The sequence below is a fragment of the Penicillium mononematosum genome (genome assembly GCF_028829835.1).
Source record: "Penicillium mononematosum strain IBT 11891 chromosome Unknown utg000002l:1.0-8112719.0:1.0-8118358.0, whole genome shotgun sequence".
In the NCBI taxonomy this organism is placed as follows: Eukaryota; Fungi; Ascomycota; class Eurotiomycetes; order Eurotiales; family Aspergillaceae; genus Penicillium; species Penicillium mononematosum.
Window position 1 is genome coordinate 7,866,451 of NW_026643272.1, and position 24,950 is coordinate 7,891,400.

General features: G+C 50.0%; 5 protein-coding genes across 5 annotated transcripts; 3 read left to right on the top strand and 2 right to left on the bottom strand.

Annotated features, from left to right (window-relative positions):
* Window positions 1–372: 372 nt before the first annotated feature.
* Window positions 373–1,632, top strand: N7519_004796 (uncharacterized protein; the record flags this gene model as incomplete). The annotated part of the gene is made up of 2 exons (XM_057291572.1): window positions 373–574; window positions 926–1,632. 2 exons carry the CDS (start codon window positions 373–375, stop codon window positions 1,630–1,632), a joined length of 909 nt encoding a protein of 302 aa, XP_057152774.1.
* Window positions 1,633–2,338: 706 nt separating this feature from the next.
* On the top strand, window positions 2,339–5,911 carry N7519_004797 (putative nuclear serine protease HtrA2/Nma111; the record flags this gene model as incomplete). Its single annotated transcript, XM_057291573.1, has 4 exons — window positions 2,339–3,052; window positions 3,123–5,426; window positions 5,480–5,677; window positions 5,744–5,911. 4 exons carry the CDS (start codon window positions 2,339–2,341, stop codon window positions 5,909–5,911), a joined length of 3,384 nt encoding a protein of 1,127 aa, XP_057152775.1.
* Window positions 5,912–6,973: 1,062 nt separating this feature from the next.
* On the bottom strand, window positions 6,974–10,989 carry N7519_004798 (uncharacterized protein; the record flags this gene model as incomplete). The annotated part of the gene is made up of 5 exons (XM_057291574.1): window positions 6,974–7,561; window positions 7,616–7,930; window positions 7,983–10,610; window positions 10,668–10,758; window positions 10,814–10,989. 5 exons carry the CDS (start codon window positions 10,987–10,989, stop codon window positions 6,974–6,976), a joined length of 3,798 nt encoding a protein of 1,265 aa, XP_057152776.1.
* A 3,202-nt stretch (window positions 10,990–14,191) lies between these two features.
* Window positions 14,192–21,228, bottom strand: N7519_004799 (uncharacterized protein; the record flags this gene model as incomplete). The annotated part of the gene is made up of 4 exons (XM_057291575.1): window positions 14,192–19,248; window positions 19,337–20,183; window positions 20,248–20,577; window positions 20,632–21,228. The coding sequence occupies 4 exons, from the start codon at window positions 21,226–21,228 to the stop codon at window positions 14,192–14,194; spliced, it is 6,831 nt and encodes a 2,276-aa protein (XP_057152777.1).
* A 371-nt stretch (window positions 21,229–21,599) lies between these two features.
* Window positions 21,600–23,372, top strand: N7519_004800 (M20 family metallo-hydrolase; the record flags this gene model as incomplete). The annotated part of the gene is made up of 6 exons (XM_057291576.1): window positions 21,600–21,630; window positions 21,683–21,778; window positions 21,855–22,145; window positions 22,222–22,336; window positions 22,420–23,232; window positions 23,294–23,372. The coding sequence occupies 6 exons, from the start codon at window positions 21,600–21,602 to the stop codon at window positions 23,370–23,372; spliced, it is 1,425 nt and encodes a 474-aa protein (XP_057152778.1).
* Window positions 23,373–24,950: the final 1,578 nt, after the last annotated feature.

Below are 24,950 nucleotides of genomic sequence, written 5' to 3' on the forward strand. Positions count from 1 at the left end.
TCCAAAAGGGCTCCGCTGCATTAGCCCGCCCACGGCTGATCGCTCTGAATCTGGGCACCAAAATCTGTCTTGCTCCGAGTTCCAGTTCGCTGTGGAGGCCGTGTTCCCAATACATCCCTGCCTTTTGACTGAGCCAATCACCACTCTCTTCTTTATTTCTAGCAGCTTCGGGGTCTCGCCAAATCCCCCCCCTATCCCTGGATTCCCGGTCAACAAGCGCCGTTGGGCCTTCACCGTCTCGTCCGTGCGGCCTGCGTAATTCAGCCACAGTAGTTTCCCTAAATCGAGGGGATCGCTGGAGAGAAGAAGTATTACAGGGTGAAAAGAATCCCCCGGAGCCACCCCTCAACCGTGATGGTCCCTCATTACACAATGGACCCCAATACTGGTTATCCCGCAGGCTATCCCGTCCCGACTCAGAGCCCCCAAAACCAACAGATGCCTTTTTACCCTAACGCTGTTCCCCAATACCCCCAATCAAAGACACCGTCTGCTCAACAGTTTGGTGCTATGCCCATGCAGCCTGGTCCCGGTGGAGCTATGATGCCTTCTGGTTTCCCCCAACAATCTTCCGGTTCGTTGCCCCCCTTCTCCCCTTTTTTTCGTTATTATCATTGGCACGGCACATCTGTCACTTTTACCCCGGCGCGGCAGACATGTTGCTCAAATTCTTGGGGAAAGGGGAGGGTGTCTCATGAGGCTCAAGATCGGATTGAATTATTTCCAAGCCCCCCCTCATGCTTGTGTCACCCGCCCCTAACACCCTACGGCTTGGATGAAATTGGCCATACCGCTATCAATGCATTGACCACTTGGCACTGTCTAGCTTTGACCATTGGTCTCCTGTCTATTGTTGCCCACTAACCAGGTCGCTTTATTTTGTTGGAATATTTCGGGCTGACCATATACTTTGTCATAATAGCAGCACCTATGGATAATTTCTCAGCGCCCTACGCCCAGACCCCCATCCCTAACCCCATGGGCCAGTTTGTCCCCCCTCAAGGCACATCCGGCGCAAACATGCCATCTCAAGTAGCGCAGACCTTCTCTCAAAACATGGCTTCCATATCAGCGAACAACCTGCTTGGCACACAACCAAAACCCCCTTCGCAAATGAACTCGCCCCAAACCGCTGCCTCACCTGCGGCTCCAAACCAGGCCCAGGCCCAAGCTCAAGCTCAATTTGCAGCGCGTGAAAAAGCCCGCGTCACGGCCCTGCTTGACATCAACTCGGCCTTGTTACAAGAAGTGGTGAACCTTCAAGCGGCCGGCAAGGCTGGCCCCGCCTCCAACCCCGATACAAATTCACCCGCGTCAGAGCAACCGGATGCATCCAAAGCCAATCAGAAGCCGAGCCCCGAATACATTGAGTGCATGCGACGTCTACAAGCCAACCTAGCCTACCTCGCGACTATCGCCGATCGAGCAAAGAAAGCGGGTGGTGTCATTCCTCAAACGCCAGCGATTATGACACCGCCCCCCAACCTTCCCGCTGTGAATGAGCTATATGCCAGACTCAACGAGCTCTTCTCGCGGTCTGCAAAGGCCTCTACTCCGCAAAGACCGAGTCCTCCGTCCATGCAAGGAAATGGCGGACCTAGCCCTGGCGCTATGACTGAGTCGATTATCTGAGGCAACTAATGGGGAAACATGCAGTCCTCCGTGTGAGAAGACATGCCACAGATTATTTCGAGCTCCTGCTTTGTCCGCCCCCGCGAATTATGCGACCATGGTTCGGCCCACCAATGCAAGCTTTATGGGAGGCGTCGGCCTATTCCCTTCAACACCATGCATACCCGCAGAAGCATGGACCTTCCACCATGCGCACCATCTCTGCCAACTAAAAAACCAAATGTGTGACCAGTTGAGAACTTTAAAGCAGCCACGGTCTCTATGATGTATGACTAGGAAATACTCCAAAGTCCTGGCTCCCCCGCTTTTGAAGTATGGGAGCATGTGGCAAGGGACAACCCTCATATTTGAGTAAATCTGGCTACAGAGCAACCTCCAAATTTGTATATTAATTGAATGTAACGTAACATCCCAACGCATCCCGTCCACATGTAAATCAGTTAGAGATGTATTTAGGATCATTGTAACAGTAGGGCGCATGAGGCGGCCATGGGATCATATCGTGCAACTCCGCCCTTATCGAAATTCCCCGTCCTCACCGCCTTATAGCTCAACAAAAGATTATTCTGCTAGCAATAATCCTGAGATGCGAAAGTCAAGCCTCCCCCAATAATATGGCCTTGTTGCCTCTCCGCCTTGGGGACCTGTTGGAGGGCACGTTTTGCCATGTCAACGCGCATGCACATTTTCCCCAATTGCCTGGTGGATGTATTGTTCTTTATCTGTTGTATGCAGAAGGAGCTTGCGAATTGTTCCGGTTTCGCCTTTCTCGTCTTATCAAGCTGCAAACCAAACCTCCACTTCTTTGAGGTCTCCAGCCGCCGCTGATCGATCATCTGCGTCACATTCCTTAACTCCGCATCGGCCGCGTCTTCACGTGTCTCATTCGTCTGATACCCCATTCTCTGCTACCCCGTTAGCCTCAAGAGGCTCCCGGTCCATCTCGTCTCTTGCCAGCCACCTAAAACCCCGTCGACACCGCCTCCGGAGCTCAGATATCTTCGCCATGGATGGCAAGGGCGATATGAGTGCGAAGCGAAAGCGCAGCACGGCGGCCTATGCTTCCGAGCATCCGAACAAGCAACTCCGACCTGAGCCCTCGATATTGACCCCCGACGACGCAACTCCCGCCAACGGAACTGTCTATGAGGTCGAGGAGGATGTAGATGAAGCTCCCTCGCCAGTTGCAATCCCCGCTACAACGGACTCACCTGAATGGCAGGCTACTATCGAGAAGGTTGTGAAATGTGCCGTCTCCATTCACTTCTGCCAGACCTGTTCGTTTGATACAGAGCTCTCAATGTCCAGTCAAGCAACTGGTTTCGTGGTGGATGCAGAGCGTGGCTACATATTGACCAATCGTCACGTTGTGGGTGCTGGTCCTTTCTGGGGATACTGTATATTTGACAATCACGAGGAAGTAAGTGGATCCTGCACAATGGTTTGGTCAAAGACCTTCTTCGGTTATTAACAAAATTGGCAAATCACAGTGCGATGTCCAGCCTGTATACCGAGATCCCGTTCATGATTTCGGTATCTTGAAGTTCGACCCGGCGAAAATTCGATACATGCAAGTCACGGAGCTTAAGCTTCAGCCAGATGGAGCGCGAGTTGGTGCAGAAATCCGCGTCGTGGGTAACGATGCTGGAGAAAAACTGAGCATTCTGTCCGGTGTGATCAGTCGACTGGACCGAAATGCGCCTGAATATGGAGAGGGCTACTGTGATTTCAACACAAACTACATCCAGGCCGCAGCTGCAGCCAGTGGCGGTAGTTCGGGAAGTCCTGTGGTCAATCTTGCTGGCCATGCAGTTGCTTTGCAGGCTGGTGGTCGAGCTGACGGTGCTGCAACGGACTACTTTTTGCCGCTGGACCGCCCGCTTCGTGCACTGGAGTGTATCCGCCAAGGTCAACCGGTTACTCGTGGTACAATCCAAACACAGTGGGTCTTGAGGCCTTTCGACGAGTGTCGCCGTCTTGGTCTGACCCCGGAGTGGGAGGCTGCTGTACGTGCCGCAGCACCTACTGAAACAAACATGCTTGCTGCGGAGATCATCCTTCCGGAGGGACCTGCAGATGGTAAGTTGTTGGAGGGAGACGTGCTTATCAAAGTAAATGGAGAGCTCCTTACGCAGTTTGTTCGTCTCGACGACATCCTAGACATGAGTGTCGGGGAATCTGTCAAGCTGCTGGTTCAGAGAGGCGGTCAAGATGTTGAGGTTGAGTGTCAAGTGGGAAATCTGCATGATATCACCCCCGATCGTTTCGTGACAGTTGCTGGCGCCAGCTTCCATGATTTGTCGTACCAACAGTCACGTCTCTATGCCATTGCCACTCGCGGAGTCTATGTCTGTGAGTCGGCGGGCTCTTTCAAGCTGGAGAACACTGTGGCAGGGTGGATCATTGATTCAATTGATAAGCGACCCGTCCGTAACCTCAATGAGTTCGTAGAGGTCATGAAGAACATTCCCGATCGCACTCGCGTGGTGATCTCCTACCGCCATATTCGCGACCTTCACACGAAAGGAACTAGCATCATCTACGTTGACCGTCACTGGCATCCCAAGATGCGAATGGCGGTCCGGAATGATGAGTCTGGTGTCTGGGATTTCTCCGATATCGCCGAACCCATTCCTGCTGAACCTCCTGTCCCAAGAGAGGCCAATTTCATCCAATTAGACGGCATCAGCCAGCCTGCTGCCGCGGAGATTGTCCGTAGCTTCGTGCGTGTATCCTGCATCATGCCGTTGAAGCTGGATGGATACCCACAAGCAAAGAAGACTGGGTTTGGACTGGTTATCGATGCTGATAAGGGTCTAGTGGTGGTATCACGAGCCATTGTCCCCTACGACCTTTGCGACATCAACATCACTGTGGCCGACTCAATCATTGTCAGTGCTAAGGTGGTCTTCCTGCACCCGCTTCAGAACTACACCGTCATCCAATACGACCCCAGCCTCGTCAAGGCTCCGGTCAAGAGCGCCCAGCTCAGCACTAACTACATCAAACAAGGCCAAGATACCATCTTTGTCGGCTTCAACCAAAACTACCGCATTGTGGTGGCCAAAACCACAGTCACTGATATCACGACTGTGTCGATCCCCGCCAACGCAGCTGCACCTCGTTACCGTGCAATCAACTTGGACGCCGTGACCGTAGATACTGGACTCAGTGCGCAATGTTCAAACGGTGTGCTCATCGGCGAAGACGGTGTAGTTCAGGCCTTGTGGTTGAACTACCTCGGTGAGCGCTCTGCAAGCTCTCACAAGGATATCGAATACCACCTCGGCCTTGCCACTCCATACCTGCTTCCCGTTACTTCCAAGATCCAGCAAGGAGAGGTCCCAACGTTGCGAATCCTGAACATGGAAAGCTACGTTGTACAGATGAGCCAGGCTCGCATCATGGGCGTTTCGCAGGAATGGATTAACAAGGTCACTGAGGCCAACCCATCGCGACACCAGCTGTTCATGGTGCGCAAGGTTGATAGCCCTCCGGCAGGCGTCACCCCCGACCCCAGCACCAGCTTCCAGGAAGCCGACATTATTCTCACGCTGGACGGCCAAGTCATCACCCGCGTTTCAGAGCTGGATGTCATGTATGAAAAGGAATTCCTGGATGCGCTGGTCATACGAAATGGCGAGGAAGTGCGCATCCGTGTCCCCACGGTGCCAACTCAGGACATTGAGACAGACCGTGCCCTTGCCTTCTGCGGTGCTGTCCTACAGAAGCCCCACCATGCTGTTCGTCAGCAGATCTCCAAGGTTCACAGCGAGATCTACGTGAGCGCGAGGGTGAGTTCCGATACCCTTCTATCCTTTAAAATACCGCTAACACTATTCTTCAGAGCCGTGGTTCCCCCGCTTACCACTACGGTCTTGCGCCCACTAATTTCCTCACTGCTGTCAACAGCGTCTCGACTCCAGACCTGGATAGCTTTATTCGGGAAGTCCGCAAGATTCCCGATAACGAATACTTCCGTATTCGCGCTGTGACCTTTGACAATGTTCCCTGGGTTGTGACCATGAAGAAGAACGATCATTACGTGAGTCTTTACCTCGCACTTATGCACCAAAATAACAAATCTGAACCGCGTTCTAACATCTAACAGTTCCCCATGTCCGAATATGTCAAGGATCCCACCAGTGCATCTGGCTGGCGCACCATCTCCTATGAGACAGAAATCGGTGTGGCACCCGACGCTGCCAACCTCAACCCCGATGCCATGGATGAGGCTGCTGAGGGAGGAGCTAGTGAGATCGAGCCGGATATGCAGTAAGTCCAGCGTCGATATTACTGCATGGGGGCTAGAGAATCTTGTATTATATTTTTCTCGGCGCCGGGGGGTGGGTTTGGACCGGGGTTTTCATCTTGCCTTTTTTTTTCTCCCATTTCAATCTCACGGTGTATGTTGCGCAAACAGGCGGGCCAGATATACGGCCGAGTATAAATTCATAAACCATGCACATGTGCCATGTACTATTCTGCTTTTTGGGTTGAAGTAGAGGGTTGTACAACACTAGGTCAGTTATTTATATGGGGGCATGGGAGTAAGTATGTCCGGTCTTCGTGATGCCCGTACGTCAACCACCATGTCAATCATCCACCTTCAGGAGCACTGTGGGCAATAAAACACCGATTACTCGTTTGTTTATTTGGTTTTTGTTTTCGCACTTGTTCTAGATATATACCTGTTGAACACTACATGTATAGATTGAGTTGAAACAATGGGGTGTCTATATATATATATACTCACCAGGAGGGTGTGTCGAAAAGAAAACAGCATTCTATATTGGACTAACAGGATAAAATAGGTTATAAAAAAGAGGGAAAAAGAGATAATCTTAATCTCGAAGGAATAAATCTCAAAAACAACGAGAACGAAGCAACAGCAACAAAAAAGGAAAGCCAAAAAAGAAGTGCATCATCCGTGAATCGAACACGGGCCTCGTCGATGGCAACGACGAATTCTACCACTAGACCAATGATGCTGGTGTGATGAAAGCAATGGTCCCGTAGTGCTACATGAAACTATCCCTAGTTCTCACCTGATTCTTTTGACATCCATATCAACTCCAACAAAATACCAAGGGAACATCCAACATAGGCCAAAATAACAATTCATTAACTCCATGCACCGATGGATGCAACTATGCAGCTGTTGCCTAAGACCATAAAAGTGTCAAGAATAATACAAAATAACGCCACAAGGTAGAAGATACATCCGTAACACCGACATAACCATGCCCGGCACCAAATCAATACTCCCCCCCAAAAAAAGGCTGCTCAATGTACAGACCAATTTACAATCCAAGAAAAGAAGATATTATCCTGCTGGTCACTAGCTGTTGAAGCTCCAACCACCATTGAGCCGCAACCGCTGTCGTTCGGCAACATCCCTCCGAATCTCCTCTTGAGTGAGTCCATCGGGTCCGGACCAGTTCGCACTGCTGGTGCGGTCACGGTATTTCTTGACTTTCTTGTCCGCCTTGAAGGTGTCTTCAAGAGAGAATGGTGCAATTGGCCCGAAGATCGAGTCAACTTCCATACCATCCTGCTGCCGGAGAAGACCCTCCAGCTCCTTCGCCTGTGCCCACTTGGGGACAGGGAACATCTCAGAGTCGGAATCGTCATCATCTTCACTGTCAGTGTTGATCTCGGGCAAGTGGATATTTTCACCACTGGGGTACTTGGGAGATGGCTTGGCGGGTGGGCGCGGGGCGGAATTTGGCGCAGCCTTATGTGCGCTTGGTGGAGGCGCATGGTTTGGTTCGGCAAACGGTATCTTGCCGTTCGTGTATGTGACTATCGGGTGAGCGGATCGCTGAGGTTGAGCATTCCTGTAGCTGGAAGAGCCCGACTGGGGTGCCAGGGAAGACTGTCCACGGCCAAGGGCAGAAGGGCCAAGGGTAGAAGGCTTCATAGATTCCTGAAGTCAATAATTTGTTCGTCAGGATATTACATGGGACCCGATGTTACTAACCTTTCTGATACTAGATTGGCGGATAGGCTGTGCCATTGTGCGTACAGGTGGCATAGGGTTGTGCTCATCCTCTGTCTTTCGCCGTTTGAACTCGCCAGTTGATTGCACATTACTAGGCTTAGACGGAACAGCCCGGTGGCTGGTTTCATCGTTGCCTCTCTTTGGCGGTTTGGCAGGATTAGGCGGGGGTGGGTTGATGCTGCGTCCACCAAATGGCTGAATTGAGCTACCCAAGCGAGAAGGAGGGCGGGAGGAACCCAAGTCACTTCGCTGAGAAGACTGAGAATATGCCTGCTCATGCTGCAGAATTGGCCCCTAGGGACTGTTAGCGTTTTGAAAAAAGTCCCGATTTGAATAACGCGCTTACCTCATTGACTATCTGCTGGCTGCCTTGCCTCCCATGCTTGCGAGCATTCTCTGCTTGTCGCTTTTTGATTGCCTCCATGCGGGCGGCTTTGTTTGGATCTTCCTGAGCCGACCGTTCGCGGCGCTCCCGTTCAGCCTGGCGCTCCCTTTCGGCCTGGCGCTCTCTTTCGACCTGACGTTCTCTCTCAGCTTGGCGCTCTCGTTCAGCTTCAGCACGACTCCTCATCTCCTGCCGACGGGCCTCTTCTTGTTGGGCGGCAGCACGTTTGCGTTCTACCTCACGCTTTTGTTCTTCCTTCCGACGTGCCTCGCGTTCTTGCTCTTTCTTGCGGTCATTAGCGACCTGAGCCTTGCGCTGGGCTTGTGTTTGACTAGAAACAGAGCTCTTAAAGCTGCTCGCAGAAGATGCTGTATGCAAGGAGGTGTTGCTACCCTTCTTTTTGAGAGTTGGCTTCGAGGCAACAGAGGCGGCTGCGGGCACACCCGACTCCTGAGCACCCGAGGATGACGGGACGGGAATTTGTTGACGAGACATCGTGCTGCCAACACGAATTGACATGGGTTGCGGCGTTGGACGTTTCACGGGCTCGCGGGTGGGTTTGAGGGGACGGCGGTCATTTTGCTTCGGTTGAGGGACGGCAAACCTCGAGCTAGACTCTTGAGCCGACTCAGGTTCCCGCGATTGCTGACGCTGCGATTGGGAGGTCATGTATACTGCCGAGCCTGCCCTCTCTTCTGGCTCGACCGAGGAATTCTCCTGAGCGGCTTTGAGTTGAAGGGCTCTTTGCTTTTCTTGTTCCCGAGCTCTCTCAACACGCGCTTCTTCTTCTCGATCCTCACGCTCCTGCTCTTCCCGTTCATGCTGGCGCCGTTTTTCTTCTTTCTCGGTCGAGCTTCGTGTGCGGCGGCCTTCTGGACGTTGAGGACTGGTGAGAGGGACTGGTTGAGAGAGGTGTTTGGTATTCTTAGTGAATGTGTCCGCACTTGGTTGAATGCGTGCCTGCTCAGGCGATGAATGTTCCATCCGTGGTGTGTTTCCAGTGCTTGAAAACAAGCCCTTGGCAGATTTCATAATTGAGTGCAGTTTCAGCTTCGAAGCGCTGATGTGACCGTCGAAGCGCCTTGGCGAGCCTGTTGGAGTAGTAGACACATCAACAGGGGTATGAGAAAAAGAGGCGCTTTGTTGGTGACCGTGAGGTCGGGGTGAAGAGAACATCGAGGTAGATGATTTGGGTCGTTCAGGCTCTGTATGCAATGCGTCTTTCTTATTGACTGCATGTAACTTTTCGAATTCAGCAAGCTTTTCCATGACATCTGTGGTCTTGCTCTTGGAAAGCTCAGGCTTTTGGGGAGAGCTCAGCGGCTTGATCCAGTCATCGTCCACCGGTATACGCTCTGGAGCTGGGGCTTCATGTGCCCTTTCATTCGAAGCTTCAGATTTTGCTTCAGCCTTGGAAGCTGGAAGGTCTGGATAGGGAACCTGACCAGCTGGTAGCGCAGAAGCGGATGGGATTGACTTTCTGGGTCGGGATGGCTGGAGTTTGCCTAGCATGCTGATTCTTTCATGCAAGGACTGGGTGGACTTTTTGCTGTGCATCCTAGTAGCCTGATCAGGATCCGTTTCTTCACCTGGTTCTTTCTCATTGTCAATTTCCAATGCCCTGGAGCCGGCAGCATCCTCTGTCGCAGCTTGCGGAATCCTATGGCCACCAGTCTGTCTGCCAAAGTAACTGGGACGCCCGGCGGTACTCGTTTTCGCCAGATCAATATGGCTTGTTCGAGTCTTCAAAGGTTCCCGCGCAGGGAGGGTGGCAAAGCTCAGGCTACTTTTCCGAGCGAATGGTCGCTCTGGAGTAGAACCATCCGAAGGAGAGCCAATATCATCAAGATTGTCGAGAACTGTGTCGTCGTCTTTCGTGGCCTCTTCCATATCCTCGTCCTCTGGGTGAGAATCTTGCGTCTCGATAGGTGGAGCTACCGGGGCCGCCGGGGCCTTTTTTGGGGATGGCTCAGGTTTTGAGACTGGCATATCACTCTTTTTTGGTTCAGGTTCCTCATTCTGTTGCTTTTCCGGGATTTTGCCATCCGGCTTAGATTTAGTTTCCTTAGTCGGAGTCGACATAATTTCAGGCCCAGATTCTTTAGAAACTGATACGGCCGGACGCGCTGTTCTTTCCTGAGTTGGGGTTGGGTCCTTGATCGGCTCAACGGTCTGTCCGCGTGAGCGGATCTCTTCTCGCGCAGAGTGGAAGGATTCTTCATTCGTTTGTTGACTGGCCGAAATGTCGACCTCTTGAGTATCCAGATTCATGGGCTCGTCCTGTTCAAAAGGCTGGGTAGAAGGCTGAGTAGAAGCCTGTGATTCCTGTTGCACGTCAGGCAGTACCATTTCATCATCATCGGGCATGCCATGATAGCCCGAGTCTGTGTTGTATGTGGGGAAGGAGTTCAGATTTTGTGTGAGATCGGGGTATTCGGGTTGCGAAGCTTGCTCCGTCACTATCTTGGTGCGGGGCACAGGCGATGCCGCCACGGGAGCGGGCTTCGAAACAACACGATGAATGAATGGGCTCGGGCTTGCATGGTTTTCTAATTGTTTCTGGGCGGATGAGAAGATTTCGCTCAAGGGCTGCAAGGGACATTAGATCAGAACTGTTGAAATCAATTCGATATGAAGAGTACTCACCACTCGAGACTCTTCGGGCATGCGCTTCCGAGCGGTTCGAGGCGTCTTGCCTCTCATCTTTCCGGGTGTCTTGAACACGTCCGCGAAGTTCCTGTGTGATTGTTAGCTGAGCAGAAATAGAATTATAGTGTGCGGTTGCAACTCACGTCTGGCCCTTGGACAGGATCTCGGTCATATGTTCATTTAACCAGTCCAGTTCGTGTCGCACAGGGTATTCCACTTCTTCCATTTCTTGCTCCACTAGCTCGGCCATGTTTTCCTTCTCTGCTGCAATCCATGGCGCCGAGCCGACGGGCTTCTGCGCCCTCGCGCTTGCCGCCATCTGGACAATGCGCCGTTGGTGAAAGTGTAGGAAATAAATCTAGGAATTAACGACGTGGAAAGTTGTAAATTGTAAATGCACAATCATGGAGGTCGTGGGTTGTGGGTCGCGCCGAGTCGGGGAATGGAGATGTCGAGAATCAAAACAGACCTAATCGGGGATGGCAACGCGTGGGTCACGTGATTGTTTGTTTATGGCACATTTTCGGTTTCATTGGAAGTTGAATTTCGATTGAGAAGGAAAATACATGCTAACCTCACTCTCTTTAGAAGTACTCTGTAGTCAGAATAATAGATTCTCCCTCGAACTTGGTTGATAAACTTTGGATGGGACTGCTAACAAAATACCAACACGGCCACGTATTTCTACCTTCTATATAGATGCCTGTAACGACAACAGAACGATATCGTCAGACTTATATCCCAATTACCTTCTTTGCACTGGTAATCACGTATGTTCTGGAAAATGAGCGCCGACCTCTCTATAACTAGGTATGGCGTCAGCTTCCTTCTTTCGACTTCAATGGTCTTCACTCTTGTTGCTCAGTCTTTGACATTTGGCATAAGCTTACCTTGTATCACTAAGGATTGACAATTACTGGTTTTACTGGTCTCCTTCACTTTTTTGGCCTAAAGGCCAAGGGTCTGATACCGGTACTTTCAGGAAGAAGTTGGAAGACTTGAAGTAATGCACATCAACAATGCTTGATAGGAAGCCTAAATAAAGTTCGTTTATATATAAACCAGGTAGCACATGACGCAAGAGAAGGGCTATCATCCATGGATGTGTAACAACATTTATATCAAAGTGTTTCAGCCGATGACTGTACGGACGAATATCGGGGGAGAATCGCAGAGGATTTGCCCATGTTGGAGAGAACTATCAGCACACGTCTATAGATTGCGAGAATGAGAACTTTCGATGAAGTATTGGCTGGATTCAGATGTTCTTCGGGAAAGTTGGGGAAATTGTCCGTATCCTACATACAGAGGGCCTCGAGGCTCTATGTTTGAAAAAAATGTCATGGATTACCGAAGTCTCACGGCATGCTGCAAGGCTACATTTTAGGAAGAACTTACACACTGCAGCATACAGCTAGCTTGAAAGATGGTATAATTTACGGTTTCTACGACTGAGAGAACGCACGTAGTCGCAACATCTGCAACCAGCTAGACAAAGTAATGCTACATACAATCATTCCTTACTATAAATGATTGAAATAGACACTGTTCGTCTCTTTCTTTAGGTATATACAGACCCCTCATACCTGGACTGGAGCACTTAAACAATGAAGATCCTGGCTCCGTTCCTCACGCCTTTCACCCAAGCCACAGGCCTATACTTTGTGGAAGATTTGTGGGTTTCCTTGAGCAGACGATTCATCTTATTCTCAATCATTACCATATTATCATTGTGGAATATATTGATAAGCCCCTACTCGAGCCCCATAATGAACTTCTTGACTGGAATGGGCTCAGCATGGTATATTATCTGGTCAGGCGATCTGCTCTTCATCCAAGACCCCTGCACTTTCGAACGGCTTCGGGCCCATGTTATACCAAAGGCTGAAGAAACCAATGTGGTCTACGAATGGCAGCCGATTCCGAAGCCATATACCCTCACTCGCGTCTTCTGGATCCTGGATTTAGTCACCAATCTAAGGGAATTAGGTTGGCGACATGGGCTACACCAAGAGTCTATATTACGGTCCCAATCGCAAAGTCATTCGTCCCATCTAGGTACTTCCTCAACTTGCACAAACTTTGCATTCCTCACATGTCAGATAAAGCGAGCCATCCCCGCATACCTGTTCATGAGTATATATGAACAGGCGCCATTCCCGGAACAATATCTGTTTCTAGGCTATCTGCCAAGCCATCTTGAAGGCATCATTTACCACAATATTCGACTTTGGTCTTGGACGATGTATATATATTTTTGGATGGAGTTTACAAACTGTATTATGGCTATAATTTCGGTTGGGCTCATTGGCAAAGGCTATCTGGGCACAGCAGGAGAACCGTGGATGTACCCACCAATCTTTGGACCCGCGGGCTCCTTTCTAACAACATGGAAAGTCCAGGGTAAGTAACCCTATCCTCATGAAGTATTTCTCTGATGCATCTGCTTAGCTTTCTGGGGCGAATGGTGGTATAATATCCTTCGACGAAAGCTTGTTGTCTATACCTCACAAGATTGTTCCCATCGGCTCAGCAAAACTCCAGAAGTTATCGCGAACTTTCGCAAGCTTTGCCCTTTCTGCATCTTTCCATGCTGCAGCGTGTTATTGTGCTCTTCAGGATGTTCGAGCAGCAGGATTGATATTCTTGTTCTTTTGTTTGCAGCCTTGCCCGATGATCATCCAATCGTTTTTCTCGCAGCTGGCTGCTACAAGTGAACCCACTCCAGCTCTTTTGTTTCGCTGCATTTCAGTGTGTACCGGTTTTGCCTGGATGTCATGGGCGTTCCCACTCGCAATGTTGAATCCAGCAGATTTGTCTGTGCAGGAGACATTGGAAACATTTCGCATTTCGGGTGCGGTCAAGATATTCAATTAGCTACTTTCTTTGATATTCGCTATCATAGTGTTTCTTATTACAAATAACGCTACTGGTAATGTGGCCTTTCAGGTAGAAATGGACACGAATTCTAAGTCGTCTTTCTATTTAGGTTCGGCTTGATGTTGACCATGTAAGCCCTAAGGACAGCCATTGTTAAAATAGCACTTCTCCCACTTCAACTCTCTCAACCGCGTAGTAGCTGAAGTTGAGATTGTAATCCTCACTTTAGCCTATCGTAATCACATCGATACGTTGTTCGTGATTAATCCACAGTATGGCATACATCCATCACCGTGTATAATATACCATTGACAGAGTTTATCAATTTGATATGCAAAGAGATAGTTTCGCCATTCAGGTTGTTCATACGAATATGAGACCAATTTATGGATAATGTTAGGAGTTTTGACATCCATAGGGTTTGAGCCATTGGTCTTTATGATACTCCACTCACATCGACGCACATCCTACACGCATATCTTTGGTGTACAGCGATGTGGTCTCCCCTGGTCTAAACTGGAACCTCGCAAAATTGCGGGAAGTAGACCGGCAGCTCCATAGAAAAAATTCTGCAAGTAATAGTTGAGGTGGATGGTATATCATTTCTAGCCTACCGCTGCTATACAAGACATGAGATCCCATCATCTGTTTGCGCATAGAAGAACTTGGCCTCGCATGGTCGGGGCTTCCAGGACCTCCTCCATAGTTAGCTCAATCCCAACTTTTCGATAAGCTGTAACAAAATGAGCCGCAGCTATAAGACTTCCCCAGCGAGAGAAGAAAGGCGTATCCATTTCATCACTCTCACCGATGACTGTTTTCCAAACAGACTGAGCCTTAGTCAATGTCTGCTCATACTTCACGGCATCCGATGGCGCCATCTCCACTACATTAATGGGGCCATTGCTGAATGGAAGCGGTAGAGTGCGGCCTCCAATCGGTCCTTGTCTCATTCCGCTGAGACTTGCTGTCACATTCGCGATGAAACCATGGATCGTACTGCAGAATCGGTCCATAATGTCGGCCACAAACGTGGGTGCGATATAATCCATATCGAAGGTGATATTGACCAGGAAGTTGGAGTCCGATTCCAAATCAACAGGCATAGGATGGCACTGGATATTAAGATCCGAGCTCGGGTTCAAATGCCCGTGAATGCCAGTATCCCAAAGTGCTTTGCCTTCAGTATTCTCCGCAATCGGTGACTGGGAATGGTTGAGTACTGAACCGAAGCGGATCCATCGTGGCCATGAAGTACATTCTTTGACAATCGACGCTTCTCCTACGGACTCAAAGGGCATGCTGGCTAGATGACGTTCCTGAACATCCTGAAGAAGGTCAAGCACCTCCCATGAAGAACTTAGCTGTATTCGCAGCGGGACTGTCGATGCACAGACAATATCGAGCGAGTCGATTCCTGCAACAGGAAGGCCGCGGCCCGCCACAAGCTCGCCGAACACAACATCATCTTGCCCACAGAGCTCAGCCAAGACAAATCCCCAGGCAGCCTTAACTACCGTTGCAGAAGTGATGCCATGGCTTTTCAACGATTGCATGTGGACCCTCGAGGACAGGGTGTGCTGTCTTCCGTGTCGGAAGCGAGGCCGCGGTTTTGCCACGATCTGGGTGGCAGTGCTGCCTTGAAGATACTGCTCCCAATATGCCAAGGCCGTAGGACGAATGTAGTCTCGGAAATTGAAATACTGCCGAGTATCAAGGGGTTGTCCAAGGGCCTGGGTGCTGGAATATGCTTGCTGCAGGTCGGCAACCAAGCAGGCCCGAGTGGAAGCGTCGTACAAGCAATGAGGAAGTCGTATAACAAGTGAGTCACAATCATGCGAAACACCGCTTCGAGCAAGTTTAAACCAGACCATGGGCTGCCCAAGCGAGAACTTTTTGTTTCGATCCTGCTCTATCAAAGCTGTAGGATCTGGCTGGTCCAGTCGGTCTGTCATGTCCACGAAACTCGACTTCATGGTGACCTGATAGACCTGGTGCTCATGGCAAACGAAGACACTACGCAGCAGAGGATGGCGGTTAACAATTTCAACGCAAGACAAGGCCAGTCGGTTGAAGTTCACAGGCTTCGGGATATCGAACGTGTGGTAAGTCAGGTCACCGCGGAAGTTCAGCAGCATCTGCTCTAATGCCGAAACTTGATAGTCGGAAGCCAGCACAACTTTTTCGATGCTTGATGCTTTCAACCAAGCTTGACTGAGAATCGTGTCATACAAACCTTCCGTTGCAATTCCATCCTGGGAGGAGTTTCTGGTATTGAGAGGGATATCTGCGGCAACTTGTTTTTCAAGCTCGCTGGTCGACTTTGCTGCCTCTGATGACGAAGTTGCAAGCCTTGCCAGCTCCGAGATGGTTTTGCTGACGAGAATATCATGGACCGACAGAAACACGCCTTCAACCCTGCACTTGGACATGACTTGCATGGCCGTGATCGAGTCTCCTCCAAGGCGCAAAAAGGAGGCCGTAGCACTTATCTGGTCGATAGGAAGCTTGAGAACTGAGCTCCAAATTCTTTGCAACAAGACTTCCATCGGAGTCTGAGGCTCCTGGAAATGGCTGTCGACAAGGAGGTCCGATGCTCGCTGGAAAGTTTCTTCGTCTAGATTGTCCACAAATGCCCGTATTCCGTTGCGGTCCAACTTGCCACTCGCATTGGTGGGCAGGTCTTCCACAACAATCCACAATGTCGGGATCATCCACACAGCCAGTGTCTCCGTAAGACAATCACGAATATCTGCAAGTTGAGTAGATACTGCAGCGCGAAGAGATTGATCAACCATGCGCATTAATCCGCCCCCATCTTTCCAGAATTTCCGAAGGGAGAGAACAACAACGCATCGCCCTTGACACAATCCAATCTTTGGTAGTACCGCCAGACACGTCTTGACCTCGGGGATTTCCATCAAGCGGTGGTTCACCTCCGCAAGCTCCAGTCGCTGGCCACGGATTTTGATCTGTGTGTCCTGTCGACCGACATAAACGAAGGTGCCATCGCTATTATATCGAACCAGATCACCGGTCCGATACATGCGTCTCGGCGAGGCTGATGGACCAGGTAGCCACGGAGGATCTACCACAAATGATGCATTGGTTTTCTCCTGATCATTCAAGTAGCCGCGGGCCAGAATAGGTCCTTCAACGAAAAGTTCTCCGACGCAGCCAATTGGAGCCAATCGAGAGTCGTTGTGTCGATCCACGAGCCAGGTATTTACATCGACACCCGGTCCAATATTGGATGGCTGTTGTGTGTCTGCGCGCACATGCTGGTAGGTGACCCAATTCGAGGTCTCCGATGGACCGAACACATTGATCAGGAAGACTCGCCCACCCCACAGACGAGCATTTTCCGTTGTCAGCGGCTCTCCACCAAGAGCCACCTTTTTCAAACCAGGCACATCGTCGGGCGTGAATAGAGTCGCCACTGTCGGAGTAATATAGACGCTGTCCGCTTTGAGACTGTTGATGGCTTGAGGCAGATTGCCCATGCGGTCTTCTTCGGAAGGAATGCAACAGCATGCACCATACATCAAAGGAGTAAAGATATCAGAAATATGGACGTCAAAAGCAAATGCAGAAAATTGGAGACAACGGGAGCCAGGCCCAATATTAAACACTCCTGCATGGCCGCGGGAGCTGGTGCAGACGCTTTGGTGTTCAAGTTCAATTCCCTTGGGCTTTCCGGTCGATCCAGAAGTGAAGACAATGAATCCGCGGTTGTTTGGCTTTACCGTCTCACAGTGTCTGCCAGTTTTATTGCCAAGCGTCTCAAACAGCGTTTCATCGACTATGATGATTTGATCAACTGTCTCGATGAATTTGGAGCGATGCGCTTCTGCAACGAGCATGATCTTGCCATCCACAGCTTCGACCATGCCCCGCAGACGATCAGGTGGGTGAGAGACATCAAGAGTCAAACAAGCGCCTCCAGCCTTGAGAACGGCTAACATGGAGACAATCACCCACTTGGACTTATCGAAGCAAAGCGGTACTACCATTTCGAGCGTAACGCCGAGACCGAGGAGATGGTCTGCCAGTCTACTAGACAAAGCGTCCAGCTGACTATATGTAAGGTCTCCATCCCAAGATGCTACTGCCGGGGCGGCTGGATTCATTGCGACGTGTTTCTCGAAAGCATGATGCACGCATTCCACGACTGGATCCGGAGGCGTTGTGTTCCAGAGTTTCAGTTCCTCGATGTCATCGGTAGTGATGGTTGCGAGGTCATCAAGGACGACATTCGAGCTTCCCATACTGATACTCTGCAGAGTCTTGTTGAACATGGCCATGATACGCCGCACCTGAGGCTGGTCAACTACTTTGTTGTCAAAGAGGACCCTGGCCAGGCCCCCACTCTCCTGCAGGCCCACTTCAATGGTCAGGGCGTAAGGCTGATAGGAGTCGTACATCTCGTTCACGCGACGGCATCCGAGAGTTTCCAATCCAGGGGCTGCAGCTAGCGGCTGAACCACAAGCGCCGTCTGGAAGGAGCAGGCGTTTTGCGTACCAGCGGTTAGCTGCTTAATTTGGTACATTCCAGCTTGCTCAAATGGGATGGTCATTGTTGATTGGTCTTGCACATGCTGAAGGAAATCTCCCAGCTTGCAATCCTTGGGCACACGAACACGAACCGGAACAGTGGCAATGGTTGGGCCCAGCATGGTAGCAATGCCAGGGATTGGTGCAGCTCGACCAGAAACAGTCGACCCAAAAGTGATATCGTCCAAGTCCGCATATCTGGCAATTGTCAAGGCCCACGCAGCTCTTACAAACGTAGAAGCCGTGATCGATGAGCCTGCAGCTCGTTGGAAGCTCAGTTTCTGCATGTATGTATCGTTGGGAGTGGGGAGATAGGTTGGAGTTGGCAGAACTGGGAACAAGGTGGCGCACGCATTGTCCAGCTGCTTTGTCCAGAACCGACAGATGCTTTCGCGATCGAGTCCCTGAACATATTTGACAAATGAATTGAATGGAATTCCACTTGTTACAGGGCTTCCTTCAAAGTACTCCTTGACGCGGTCGAAAATCAAATCTAGCGTCCAGCCGTCGTAGAGTGCATGGTGCATAGTTACCACCAAATGTGGTTTCTGGTCAGGCGCCGTGGTGGTTGCGTATCGAAATAGAGGTGACCCCCAAAGCATCGGGCTTGCCTGATCCTGTCTCAAGTATGACCCCAAATCGGAGACATCTTGACAGACTGGCGCTTCCTTGACAACAACTTGCAGAAGGTGAGACGAACTTGTCATGACCAGCCTCGTTCTCAAGATTGGGGAATGTTGAATTGCATGTGCCCAAGCACTGCGGAACCGGCCAAGGTCCAAATTCGTGGGGAGTTCAAAGATGTGTTGTTTCAAGAAAGCCCCGGACTGCTTGTTTGACAAAGCAAACAGACTCTCTTGAATGGGAGTGCTAGGGTAGATGTCCTCAATCATGTCAGAGCTGACGTGACATGAGGCCGCAGCTGTTGCCAGAGCCTCTTCTGTAGATTCAACTGAGTTGATGAGGCTGAAAGGCAGAATATCTGGATCGGCGTGCGTAGCGGAGCTGTCGTATTCTGTTTTATTGTATTCCGTGCCTTCCTTCCGCCCGCAAAAGGCAAGCTCGCCATTCCCGAGATGCCTCACGAGATCACCCGTGGCAAAAAAAGCGCTGAGCATCTCCGTCATTCGCAGAGGGTGCCCAGCTAGGATTGACAAAAAAGTTGCCTGAAGTCTGTATGGGGTTGTTCAGGTAGCCAAGGGCCAATGTCGGGCCACCAATGACCAACTCACCCACAGCCCCGATGGGCGCCAGTTTCTGGACGTTTCCCTGCTCGACTACCCACATTGAAGCGACAAAGGGAGCCCCAATATTTGAAGGATCGAAGACATAGAGCGAAGGGGCTTTGGATGTGGATATGTAGACCGATGTCTCCGTGGTCCCATATGTCTTGATCAACGCCATTTCCAAGCCCCATTTGTCGACATCCTCCTGAGTCAACATTTCACCACCTAGCGCGATGGCGCCGAGTTGCCAAAGATCTGTGGGGTCCAATTCCCTGACTTCGGTAGGCGTGAAGCATGCATGCGTGACTTCTTGCTCATTGATCATATCAGCCACGCTCTCAGCGCTTCCCTGTTCGGGTAGGATGACCACACAGCCGCCGTAGAAAAAGGCCCCAAACACTTCGGCAATCCCTGCTGATGTGCTATACGCAGCCGAATGCAATATCCTTGAATCGATGTCATACCCCATCGCCTGACCCTGCGCAAGGATTCCCGTATACAGACCTGCGTGTCCTTGAATCACACCTTTAGGCGGCCCGGTCACCCCAGCGGTATATTGTATAAAGGCAATATCGTTGTTAGGTCGCCTAACGAATTTCAACGTTTGCTTGCACGTTCCAAGGCGGTCCAGCAATTCCGCATCGACAACCACCACAGTCCCGTCGAAGCCGGCAAATCGATGCGCCTGCGCGGCAGAAACACACACGACCTGAGGGTTGACGTCCCCGACCACCTGGCTGAGGAACGCTTCATTGCAGCTTGGATTCACGGGGACGCATGTGAATCCCGCTTTCAAAATTGCAAGCACTGAGAGGATGCCATTGCGCGATTTTTCAAAGCAAGACAGAACCATCTGGGAAGCATGGGGGATCAGCTTGCAAGCTTGCAATATATTCGCCCAAGCTAGTCGAGGCAACATCAAGCTCAAGGTAAGTCCATTCTCCCTCCAAAGAGGATATGGCCGGTGCATCCGGATTATCCAAGGCCTTTTCAGTGAAGGCGTCGTGAAGCTTCTGGTTGAGGGTTGGCGGCACGTTCTCGTTCCACTGTAGGATTTGCAACTTGTCCTGCTCACTGAGCTTTTCAACATCAGAAAGTGACTGGCTTGGGTATGTGAGAATTGACCGAAGGATTGTTTGGAACGTGCGCGAAACACCCTGGGCCAAATCGACAGACACCAGAGCTGGATTATAATTGAGGTCTAAGATGATCTCCGACTCCCGTATACTGACTTCTGCAGAAACGACCTTGAATTCTCATCAGTATTTCTAGAATAAACTATCGTAACATCAGTCTCATACCTCAGAAGTTTGGACAGACGCGTCTGTAATGATAGGGCTATCTCCATCCGTGACTGCCAAGCTTGTGTCGCATACACTTTCCAACTGCTTAGATGGTTGCAAAGAATGTCCTGGTTCTTGGGCTCTTTGCACCTGATCTATAAGTTCTGCAGGCGTTTTGGCGCGTGCAAGATCCAAGCCAAACATGGATGGGCTTTCTTCGTGAGACGCATAGCCAAAACAGACTCTCTCAGCTCCGGTGTATGCATGAAGGACGAGCGACCAGCCCACTTTCATCACAGCGGCGACTGCATACCCGCGCTCACGACATACGGTCGAGATGAACTCGTGGTCTGGAAACGATACATGAAATGAGGATGACGCCGTTCCTGATGATCCGTCGGTCATCGACACAGGAAAGTTGCATCTCCAACTTCCGTTGGACTGTGGGCTTCGGATCGAGGCAGTATCCGACCTAAGCTCCTGAATTTCTTGCGCGGTGTTGTCGAGATCTTTTGTCGAGATAATTGGCTGCTTAGATGATTCTGCTTTATGCAGGCTTTGTGTGTGGTCGATGACAGTCTCGGACGTTTGAAAGGGTTCAGTAAGCAAAGGCATGATGGCAATGGATGACACACTCTTAGATAGCCTCGAATATTATTTCATTTATCTATTCCGAATTTAAGGAGTAAAATTTACAGTAATATCCTCATACTCTACTTGGAATCTTTGCATCAGAACCACGACATCGGTTGGCGTATTCGGTGAGTATCTGTCCGACCTAAGCCGACCTCCGAATCCCGAATCATTTGATATCGGCACCGAAACCGACCCTACTACCTACCTAGGTAGGTTAGTTAGTATTTCTCACTGATACTAATCCTGGCACATAGGCACAATGTAACTTGGGCGACTCAGGCTTGTTTCGCTCAAATTGAATCTATTAGTCGCGTTGAGAATTGCATTGAATATACTCGGCATCTAGCATAATGAAGCTATCAGACTGCACCTTGGTTGATTGTACATAGTGGTTTGACCTCTTCCTTTCCTTACATAGACTAAACATTGACAGATTTTCGGGTCCCTCATCAGCCACCGTCTAAAGTCGACGTGGGCACTGATTCTTCTACACCATCACCGCACAAAGCTTTAGCTGCGGCGTCTTATGGTAAGTGCATAACTAGACATCCAGATTGCAAGCCCCACTTACTTGAATTGGTACCGACTAAGATGCTGTTCATTAGCCTCGATTCACCAGAACGATATCTCTGGGTTGCATATCAACGGCACGAGACTCCACCAGGACATCCTGAAAACTTCGCGATGGGGTCAGATCGCTCATACTACTGGCATGGCGAGACTTGCACTCTCAGATGAGGACAAGCTGGTGAGGGACTGGTTCTGCCAGACTGCGCTTGATATAGGCTGCCAGGTGAATGTAGATGCCATGGGGAATATATTCGCCGTCTACCCGGGTCAAAACATGAACCTCGCTCCCATTGCGATGGGAAGTCATCTTGATACGCAGCCAGCGGGTGAGTGTCAGATGTGGTGTCAGGCGTACTCGCATTTGAGAAACAGTACTAACGGAGTGCAATAACTGCACGACAGGGGGGCGTTTTGACGGCATCTTGGGCGTGATTGGAGCACTGGAAGTCCTGCGCACTATCCGAGAATCCGGATACCAAACATACGCCCCACTCGCTGCTGTGAACTGGACCAATGAGTATGAAATCTAGCCCCTACTCTGCCTCTCAGGGACCTTGATTCCTGCATTTATCACTGGAAGATGTTGACATTGCTCTACAGGGAAGGTGCTCGATTTACTCCGGGCTGCACAGGCTCAGCTGTGTGGTCTGGTCACACAAACCACGCGACCGCCCAGTTGATGTCTACACGCGATAGTGGCTCTAGTTCAACCATGAGAGAAGAGCTCACACGGATCGGATATCTAGGCTCTCTTGCACCAGACTTTCGGAGTAATCCTCTTAGCGGTCACTTCGAGCTGCACATCGAGCAAAATACACGCCTAGAACACCAAGGTAAACGTCTCGGAATTGTCGAAGGTGTCCAAGGGATCAAATGGTACAATGCGACTTGTACAGGCGAGAGGGCCCACGCTGGATCTACGCCAATGGGATCCCGAGCCGATGCAATGGTGGCATCAGCAAAGATTGTCGCGGCATTAGATGAATCCGCTCGACAACATGGTGCTTTTGCAACAGTTGGCGTACTAACTCTGGAGCGAAGCTCCTCTAACACTGTTCCTGGCCATGCTCAGTTTACTATTGATCTGCGCCACCCGTCACCCGAAGTCCTTGATCGTATGGAACAAGAAATCAAATCCAACATGGACACGGCGATGAAAGAGAACCCTAAGATCATGTTCGAACTCGACGAAGTATGGCACAGCCCTGCTGTCCGATTTGATACCGCAGCGGTCGCATGTGTTGCAGCTGCGGCCGAGGCTCAGGCTACATCAGGTGGTGTGATGCGGATGGATTCATTTGCCGGCCATGACAGCGCCTTGACAGCCACCAAAGTGCCTACCGCCATGATTTTCGTGCCTAGTCGAGGCGGAATTAGCCACGCACCGGAGGAATACACTAGCAAGGAACAATGGTACGATCTTCCCTCATTGAATCCCTACTTCTCCACAAATTGACTGATTTCTTTTTTTTAGCGAGGATGGTACGCAAGCTTTGCTCCATTCGGTTTTGGCTTATGACTCTCTACTCCGGGAAACAGTGTCTTCCAAGTAGCCGAGTAAGGGGAAATGGTTTGATGATTCTATGGACTGAGAGATGTGGAGAAATGGCCATCTTTGATACCGAACGGCCTCTAGTGCAGATCAATCTACATAGATAGCAAATGCTCAAATGCGAACCGAACAGCAGTTGGACTAGGACGCAGTTGACCTCCCGACCCCCTTTTTTTTTTGGTCAGTAATCTTTTTTAAGCCTCCTAATATGCATGGATGTACCCAAGTCTCCACCAATCATCGAAATCCATGAACCACTCGCTTACGCCTACTGTATACGAAACCCTTTGGATTCCTAAAGATTTAATCATAGGGCTACCTTTTCCTACATAATCCATGAATTGCTCTGTGTCTGCGTAAGCAATAAATCAAAAATCAGTACGCATTAAATAGAGAGTTAGTGTACATAGTGTACATAGTATATAAAGTATAATAATTCAAGCATTGAAAATCTAGGCACTAAGAATTCAAGCATTGAGAAGTATCGAGAACATTGAATCCACATGTTTTAGAATTTCAACATATGTATGTATATAATAGTAGACTTACACATATTCATCCAAAGTACTTCGTGCGGAGTACACTGAGGGGAACTGGCCAGCGGCAATAGACTCCCGTACACCCACCGGAACACCGAAGCCTCGGTACCCGGCCCGTTCCCTAGTGGCACTCTACCTAGGTAGTTTCTGAAGTCCAAGACCTTTGAGACTTTTTTTAATTTTCATTTTATCCCATACGTATCTGTTTCGCTTCCTTTTATATATGTTCTATTAACTATCTAGGACAGATGCTATTTGCCTTATAGGCCTACGGTTATAAGCAACCTTGGAACTATTCCCACCGAATTTTTATTGGGGGCGCTGGATCGTCCTGTAAAGGTGGGGCTCTGCTGTTCTAGGCTTGGACCCTTGGCCCCTTGGACGCCTTATAACTAGGTAGGTAAGTAAGTAGCTCCAGACAAAAAGACCCTCTTCCTACTACGTCTCCATGCTGAGTTTTGTTACAAAAATCTATATATATACACATATATATATAACATCGGAATGGTAACCAACTTCCCTTATGGCACTGAACTTCCCTGTCTCAAGGGTCGCCTAAACCGGGTCCAACTGCATATCCAACGCACAAATAGTCACGTCAGATCCTGCAGCCAAGCCTTTTTCATGTAACCTGGGGGCCATTGTTTCTGTTAGTTACAGAATAAGCAATTCGTTATCAAGCAGCACTAAGCTACACAAGGTCATTGGTCTCCTCATCAACAAATTGATCTTGCTTATTTTTTGAGTCCGGATCGTTGGGAATTGGCCGTAGAATACAAATGGACGGGATTAAGCGAGCTTAGCCATCTGGCCTGATGGCTTATCTATCTAGTCAGTCCTTTTAACCTTGGAAGCTTTTGGTGGAGAAGGAACCCCAGATGGTTTAAAGCTTCCAAGCTTGGTCAATACACGAAGAGTCCACCCTTTATCCACCCCAAAACTTTAACACAGGGGAGACATGGAAGTAGATACCGACAGACGGAGTGCCTGTGATCGATGTCGAGGTCAAAAGCTTCGGTGCGTGGGACCGGCAAATCCTG